The sequence below is a fragment of the Chaetodon auriga genome, chromosome 24, assembly GCF_051107435.1.
Source record: "Chaetodon auriga isolate fChaAug3 chromosome 24, fChaAug3.hap1, whole genome shotgun sequence".
Classification (NCBI taxonomy): domain Eukaryota; kingdom Metazoa; phylum Chordata; class Actinopteri; order Chaetodontiformes; family Chaetodontidae; genus Chaetodon; species Chaetodon auriga.
Genome location: NC_135097.1, coordinates 16827156 through 16836265, shown reverse-complemented (window position 1 = coordinate 16836265; position 9110 = coordinate 16827156). Strand labels below are relative to the sequence as shown.

Genomic DNA, 9110 nt, shown 5'->3' with positions numbered 1-9110 from the left:
AGAGACCAGCATCCCCACCCCGCCCTGTGGAGATTGGGCTGGTCAAGCACAATTGTGTCCCTGCCTGAATTAGTTGTTGAAAATTTAATTCAGTTCAGTGTAGCTTAATTATTCATTTAAAACAGTTTAACAATAGCAGTGCTAATTAATGTGATCTTTTATTTATTTTTTATTCTGTTTTGATTCATGTTCGCAATACATTTTTTTTGTGTTCTCTGTCCATTAGCTGAAGATTGCAGAAAGAAATGGAAGGGTCTGAGGGATCATTACAGAAAGGAAAGGAAGAGAGAGAAGGACAGGAGAAGTGGGTCGGCTGAAGGTGGGGGCTGTGTGTGGCGCTACACCTCCATAATGGGTTTTTTGGACCCATTCTTGGAGGAGCGCCCATCCACCTCCAACCTGGATGAGGCTCCCGTGGAGGGCGAGGAGAGCAGGGACGATGAAGAAGAGACAGAGACAGAAGAGTATGAGAGGCCTTTCTAACATTTAACAACTCAACTATGTATTTCTGATATCCATAAAAAAATTTGAGCAAAAATAATATTTTAGAAATCGTTGCAACTACATTCTGTTTTTCGAGAAGTTTGGTTTAAAAAATCCACAACATCATTCTGCTTTTAAAATGTGTTGCTAGGTGGGCTATCATTGTGTCTAGCCCTAGTTTAATATATCTTGAACTTTCATTCTGCTCTGTTGTGTGAAACATCAGATTGATGTCGTAGCAGATATCTGTTATTGAATTTTGACTTGTCAGAACTGTAACTGTATATCTGTAAATTTAGTTTTGAATGCAGAATCACATAATTGTCTTAGAAAAATGACAGTGTACAATGTAATTACAGCAGGGGTGGAAGTAATTAATTACAAATACTCAAATTACTAATTAAGTAGTTTTTTGGGGGTACTTGTAATTTTCAAGTCTGTATTTTTACTTTTACTTAAGTATTCATTATGCTATGTAATCTACTTAGTTACTTTTAAAATCATAGTTGAGTACTGAGTACAATTTAAATTAATATCCAGACCCTTTATCTGCATTTTTGTAGCAAGTAAGGTGATTTGATAGCAAACAAGCCAATGAAAACCAGGACATATGGACGAAAAAACAAAACAAAGAAGGATGTTAATGATTGATCTTTAATTGATTTTGCATTAAAAAATTAACCAGTTAAAAATGTATTCATGGATATTCATCAAATAGTCGTGGCAGCAAATGCACCTCGTCTAATTTTGTTTTTTGTCTGCTACGGAAATAAAAACTTGAGGAAAAAAATGACAAAAAAAGACAAAAAAAAGCAACCAATCAATATGAAGGGAAAAAAAACCACTTGTTTTGCATCTTATCAGTTATTAATGATTAATCTATTGTTAGCGTTTTAACTATTGGTAAAGCAAAACACACAAAATTTGGACCCCTAGTCTGGAGAGGTGACGGTGAAATCACCGGTTAAAAGTAACTTATGCTGTAGTTTTTTTGACAAATACTCTGTACTTTTACTTGAGTATTCTTCTAACACCAGTACTTTTACTTGTAATTGAGTAATATTTTAGCAATGTAACAGTACTTGTACTTGAGTATACATTTTCAGTACTCTTTCCACCACTGAATTACAGCTTGCCAAAATGAAGTTGTTCATATCTAACTAAAGTTCATTTGAAATTCTAAATTTTCTTTTAAATGTGAAAATTTAGAAATGTGGTGGCACTGTCGCCTCACAGCAAGAAGGTCCTGGGTTCGAATCTCGCTGCGGGCACTGGGTGTGTCCTCCACCATGCTTCAGTGCCTGCTGCTCGAGGAGGGCCTTTCTGTGTGGAGTTTGCATGTTCTCCCCGTGTTCACCTGGGGTATCCTCCGTAAAAATATACCCCCACTAAAAACATGCAAGAAGATCACCACCTGACCAATGGTGACACAGAAGAAATGGGTCCCCGGGCGCCGGTCTGGCTGCCCACCGCTCCTGGTCTGCCGCGGAGGAAGGACGACCAGGATGGGTCAAAGGCGGAAGACAAATTTCACCTCCGTGTGCTGTGTGCATGTGTGTGTGATAATAAAGGGGAATGTCTCCCCCTGATTCAAAAAAAAAAAAAAAGGCTTGCAGAGGCAGAGGAGGCACCGGAGCAGGGGCAGGAGCAGGAGCAGGAGCAGGAGGAAGGGAGGAAGAGAGAGAGGCAGAGGCAGAATGGGTGCTCCGAATTTGAGCACAGAATGTTGAGGGCCATGGGGGCAGTCAGCAATAGGGCCACCAATCCCCCTCGACCCAGCACTCCTCCACCTGAAGATGGGGACACATTGTTTTTTAAAATGCTTCTCCAGGATTTTAAAAGCCTGTCATTCCGAACACGGCAGGAGCTAAAATTTGAAATGCACCGCCTAGTTTTTGAGGCAAAACTTCGGGAGGACCCTTGGGGCCAGGGAGACAGCTCTCGACTGACCTCACTTCAGCATCATTCATTCATATACATCTGCGCACACACACACACACACACACACGAACTTGTATGACACCAAACGAAAGACGAGCAGACAACACCACATGCGTAATTGTGCACAGAGATGCTGCAGCTGAGACGTAAGGAGCGCACATTTGCACCCGTGTGTGTGTGTGTGTGTGTGTGTGTGTGTGTGTTCTATAGGCCTAAAGAAAATTACCCCGGAGCCGGAAAACATAACAACCTTGTGGCCAAAGAGCGTTTTACTTTTTTGGAAGAACGGGGAAAAATGGGGTGAGGCGGTTATGACATTAAATTAACTCCCACTCATAATTGTTATTATTGTATCATTAACATGGTCATTAACACGGCGGCATGGTCAAAATCATATGGACTCATCATGGATTTGGATGACATCGCTGTGATGTGTGCTGCTGCCTGCCTGTACACCCAAAGAAGACGCTTGAAAAAAAAAAAAAGCACTTTTCACTGCACACATCAAGATATTTTTGCTCTATTTAAATGTCAGTTAGTTGATAAAATGCTTTGTTGTGCAATGTGTCATCTCATTCAGATGAAGCAAGAAAAGGCTTGCATTTTATGGTGATCAGGAATCTTGACGTGGAGGAACGGAACGTTAATGGTACGTTTGGAACGCTTACAAACATTGTGATGACCGAATGTGTGGCAAAAACTGTGAAGCTGATTGGAATGCAGCTAGACTATCGTACGGCAGGACAGAAATTACGCAAAAAGATCCTGGGTCCCTCAGATAGCTCAGTCTACAACGAGAGATCTGAGGAGAACGTGACCAGCAAGAAAGGAGTTGTTCGATGTCAGTTCCCATCAAGTTGGCCTTTGCATGTACAGCCCACAAAGTGCAAGGCATGACCATGACGTCAGCGGTTGTGTGTCTCAAACACGTGTTCGAACCAGGAATGGCGTATGTTGCTCTCAGCCGCACAACTTCACTTCAGGGTCTCACCATCACAGACTTTGATAAGAAAAAGATTTATGCGGACACCGCAATCAAGACAGCTCTGGAAAATATGAATCCAGCATCTTTCCAGAGTGCCAGGCCACTGTTGACTTTTTTAAAATCTATGGACCAAACTCCAAAGGCTTTGACAATCATCCACCACAACACAAGGATTTCCATCGCACATTGTGGACCTGAAAGCACATCATGAACTCCAACTGGCAGATGTGTTGGGGTCCTCTGTGTCCCCAATTTTCCACCTGGAGGGATACAACATGTTCACACGCAGTTGACAAACATCTTACAACAGCTGTGTGGACATGGCAAGAAAAGATGGAGGTGGAGTTGCAGTGTACTGTAGATGCAATGTTCGGGCAGAGCCTTGCAGGTACATGCAAGACGTCACAGATTTGGAGTTTGCTGTTGTTAAAATTGAGGCTCCAGTCAAAGTGCTATTAGCGACTGTTTACAAACCCCCACATTTCCAATTAGAAACATTTTTACAATACATGAAAAACCTCTTGGACTCATTGGGCCTATTAGATCACCATCCCGTTGTTGTTTGTGAGGACTTCAAAGAGGATCGCCTGTCTTCAGGAAAGAAAAGTATTAGGGATGCACATGGTTAACCGTTTAACCGATAACAGTAACTCTAACCGATTAATACTAACAGTCAATTAGTTTTTAAGCTACGTAATTCAATCACCTCATGGGGGCCTGTCGACAGGTGCAACACATGCCATCACGTGCTTTCCATCACAGCCCAGCGAAGATGAAGAGCGTAAAAAGGAGTTCTGTGTGGGACAATTTCGACCGGAAAGGGGAGGAGGTTATCTGCAAATTATGCGGTACAGCACTGAAATACTCCAGCAGTACGAGTACAATGCAGTACCACATAAGAAATAAGCATCCAGCATCAGACGATGGAGGACCATCGCAGCGAACTTTCGTCCGCATGCATCCACGACAATGCACGCAACATCGTGGCAGCCAACTCTCCCGGACGGGTCAGCTGGGACTCGATCCCCTGTTTTGCACACACACTGCAGCTGACGGTAAATGACGGATTTAATGTGTTTGTGCATCGTGTTATTGTTGCAGCGGGGCGGCTTGTCAGGCACTTCAACCACAGCACACCTGCATGCAAGGCACTGGAGGCCAAACAGGACCAAATGCAACTTCCGAAGCACCAGCTTATCCAGTCATGTAAAACGAGATGGAACTCTGTGTGTGACATGATGGCACGACTGCTTGAACAACGGTGGGCAGTGACAGCTGTTCTGTCTGACCGAGCAGTTACAAAACTGCAAGAAGCAAGAACCCTGGAGATCAGAGATGAACACTGGCAGATAATGGAGGAGATATTGCCAGTGTTGGAGAAGCTGAAATGTGCGACCACTGTCATGTCCACAGAAAAGGAGGTGTCAGTTTCAAACATTTATCCCATCACCTTCAGCCTCATCAACAAACACCTGATCAGCGCTGAAGATGACAGCCCGAGAGTTAAAGAGTTCAAGGCGAATGTGCGACAGTCCTTGTGTGACCGCATGGGGGTGAGCTAATTATTATTATTATTATTAGTCTTGTTTTTATTATTATTATTATTATTGCTATTCGTCTTATTGTTATTACGCAATGTTTTGTTATGAATTAAAAAGGGCATTCATTATATTTTTCACCACAGGTGGGCACGGACGAGTTGGTGACCAAACCAGCACTGATCGCCTCGGCCCTGGATCCACGGCATAAACATCTCAGGTTTTTTTCTTCAAGGGAAAAAGAAGCCACAAAAGCAAAACTACTCGAACTGTGTGCTAACATGGCAGCGACCGCTGGAAATGATGAAGATGAGCCTGTTGCTGCAGGTGAAGAAGGGGCAAGTGGTGCTGCCGCAGAGAATGAAGACACAGCGGTGCCTGCTGCCCAGGCTGGAGTCCGGCGCAGCCAGGACAGTGCCATGACGTTGCTCCTGGGAGATGACTACAGCTCTCCTGAACAAGGAGATGATCCAGAAGCAGAGGTGGACACCTACATGAGAGACAATCTACCATCACTGGACACTGATCCCCTTGAGTGGTGGAAAATCCAAAAGACGCGCTTCCCGAGGCTGGCCATTCTGGCCCGGCGCTACCTGTGTATTCCTGGGACATCGGTCCCATCTGAGCGCATATTCTCCGCTGCGGGTCTCACGGTAAACAGGCTGCGCACCAGGCTGGCCCCAGAGCATGTCAACATGCTGCTTTTTCTTAATAAAAACCAGTAAAAAGAAAACAAATCGGTATGGCGAGAGAAGACTGAGGGTGGCCTAGCCCATTTATTTCATTTTGAGGGCTGAGAACCTCGTTAAAAAAGGAGAGTTTTTCGTAGCACCAAGGGGATTCATGTGTATGTAAGTTTTGTTTTTATCTGGTGGCTGTTGCTATATTTATATTTTTTCTGGTGGCTATGGCTATTTATTTTATTTAAAATATTTTGATACACAGGTCAGACTTATTTTCTTGGTTACACGGGATGACTTCGTGCCCTTATAGATAGATATAACTTTGTATGCTGCACAGCAGTTTGATTAAAAGGGTGTTGTTTTTGTTCATTAGAAAGTCTGACAACTAGGCTATTTGAAGTTAAACAAATTTCAATCTGTTTTGAATCGTTTACAGCGCTGTCCTTTTTCTCTCTCTGTTTAATTCTGTTCAGCAGTGCTGCAGGTGTTTGAGATGAGAAAAATCCTGATATTTTGTTGTTTTTGTTCATTTGGTTGATGTTTATTTGGCTGTTTTTGCACATTTAAAAATAAATAAAGCCCATGAGAATTTTTTTTGTCACGGCACTTTTGAATGGGTCACAGTACTCAAAAAAATAAAAATAAAATAATAGGGGAGGCAACCGCCATTCCGACATCCCTCCAATCTATTATTAAAAACTCCTGAAACGGGAAATATATGTCTAGTACACGTATTAATGTAACTCGGGCTAGTGTGAAACATGTTAGATTCATGTCTGAATCTCAGGGATCACTGACTGTTAGCAGAAACACAGTGTCAGTGACCTGTCACAGCAGCCAGCTGGAGCGCAGCTCTCCATTGAGCCCGTGTGTCTCCATGCACGCTGGCATCATATGCAACATTAATATTACAGATATCAATGACGGCTCTGCAGATGACACCTGAAGTCACTGACTAATTCCAGTCTCCTTCGTGTTGTACAGTAGGGGAGGGTGTGTATCCTTGTATGCAATTACGCACAAAACACACATTACATTGAATATTATTTTTTTATCTCCAGACACGTCGCGGGTCGTCCAGGTTTACAGTAAAATTGTTCGGAATGAAGCCGCATCATCCAGATAAACATTGAGCTCCATCAGAACTGTTTAAAAATCAGATTTCAGAAGCTCAAACTTTATTTTGGAAATGAAGCAGAACACACAATTAAAGAAATCACCAGCGCGCTCTCTCTCGACATAATTTAAAAAGCAATAGCAGACGACTGAAGCCTACAGTACTGTTAATTATATCTAAAGCTTGTAGCTTTTTTTTTTTTTACATTTTAGATGAGTAATCTAACTATTTGCTGTCACTGTAAATCTGCAGTTCAGCACCGGACAGCGCTGAGTCAGTGACTCTGATTCCAACCTTTCCTTACATGGAAAGCCTTGTCGGAATGGTGGGACGTTTGTGTGTCGGAATAGCGGTATTTCGGGATGGTGATATGTCTAAATGGTGGTATGTCGGAATGGCAGCATGTCGGAATGACGGAATGTCGGAATGGCAGCATGGACTGGCATTTAAATCTTATTGGTTAACGGTTATTAATCGTTAAAGGGCGTCGGTTAACGGTCATAAAAAAAATCCAAAATGTGCATCCCTAAAAAGTATAAAAGATTTGTTTCAGGCCAGAGGTTACAGTCAGCTAATTACGGACTCCACAACTGAAAAGAACACACTGATTGACCACATTTATATTTCACATCCTGATAAATGTCTACAATCAGGTTTTCTCCAAACGTATTACAGTTACCACAGTCCAGTATATTGTACTTTGACTGACTAATAGCCTCTCCAGCCACCACATCCTGCTGACAATTTGCTCATTTTGTCTAATCACGTGCATCTGAGTATGTCTGAGTGCTTTCTGTCTCTTGGCTGTCAGTATAATTGTTTGTATGTTGTATATGTATATATATTTATGTTGTTTGTATCTCTCTTCCTTATAATTGATTCTTTTCTACACACTAATCATGATGTTACAGTGACATGTGTGGGATGGAAATATTTTTGTGTTCTGCTTAGTAGTTCTTTTTATGTATTTATTATTTATTTATTCATGGGGTCAGCAATATCTCAGACATGATGAGTTGAAGAGAAGGACAGTGCCAATTTATTAAAATGTAAGACAGGGAGCTGAAGACAAGATGTAGGTAGGGACAGCAGTGTCAGGGAAGAAGCAGAAGATCCAGGAAGGAGATCCAGGTAAATGCAAATCCCAGGTTAAGTTCAAGTTTGAAATACTCTCAATTTCTGTTCTTTTTCTGATACCATGTTAAATCTGAATTTTATTTTAACTTGTAGTCAAAAACAAGAGGAGGAGGAGATGAAAACAGGTCAAGGAAGACGACCCCCAGGAAGAGGACCTCCAGAGGACTGCAGCAGATCTCTCTCCACAGATGACAGCAACCCATCACAAAAAAAAGGGAACACTTATTTCATTGACTTTTGTGATGAAGTTTTTACAAGATGCCTTGAAACCTGTAACTTATTTATGTCTTTTAAATCCTGCAACAATGCTTAGAGATCCAGGAAGAAGACCCCCAGGACGAAGACCCCAGGAAGAGGACCTCCAGAGGACTGCAGCAGATCTCTCTCCACAGAAGACAGCAACCCAGCAGAAGACAAGTAAGGGACATGCAGTATTGTTTCTTCATCGATTATACTCTTAATTTAGGTGTGTGTGTGTGTGTGAGAGAGAAGGAGAAAGAATAAATGCTAAAGCTAATGCTAAAAGTTCACCTGACTAAATGAATGTTTTTACTATTTTAGGAAGAATAACTCAGGAACAACTCAGGAAGAAGACCTCCAGAGGACCACAAATGAAGACAATGCAAGCCAGCAGACAAGTAAGTAGTCTTTACCATTTCGATTCCCAACCACTGTAATAATGTCCAATGTAACAATGTCTCTGGTACTAATGTCTTTGTTTTTGTTAACACAAGGGTATTTGGTGCCCTGAACTATTGCCATACCTTTCTCTGCCACATATGCCTGCCTGACCAAGGAAAAACCACATCAGTAACAATGTAACAGACTCAGGAAGAGGACCCACTGAAGACAGTTACTCAGCAGAACATATGTAAGGCACATTTCCCATTGTGTATTCAATGCATTTACTGTATGTGAACGAGTTTAACTTCACTTCATTAATGCTGCTGTAATGCTGTCTGTCTTAGTGATTTCTGTTTTTGTGTGTTTGCAGACAACATGGAAGATCATCACTGCCAAACATCCCTCTGACACGAGCATGCACACAACATGAAATGGCTTGTTGATTGTTATGTAAATAAACACACAAAAAAGTAGTTCGTTTGACGAGTGCTCTCTCTTTAAATATTTGAAATGATTTAAGAAAGTCATCATAACGTCACTAATCCGTGTTTACCAACACAAACACAAACACACACAGCTGAGATGTATGAGATGCACAGCTG

The 9110-nt window shown here is 41.9% G+C and overlaps 1 protein-coding gene across 1 annotated transcript; it reads left to right on the top strand.

Annotated features, from left to right (window-relative positions):
* The first annotated feature begins 4332 nt into the window (after nucleotides 1-4332).
* On the top strand, nucleotides 4333-8635 carry LOC143317487 (zinc finger BED domain-containing protein 4-like). Its single transcript, XM_076725640.1, has 5 exons — nucleotides 4333-4962; nucleotides 5094-5600; nucleotides 8198-8301; nucleotides 8446-8522; nucleotides 8619-8635. The coding sequence occupies exons 1-5, from the start codon at nucleotides 4333-4335 to the stop codon at nucleotides 8633-8635; spliced, it is 1335 nt and encodes a 444-aa protein (XP_076581755.1).
* The last annotated feature ends 475 nt before the right edge of the window (nucleotides 8636-9110 follow it).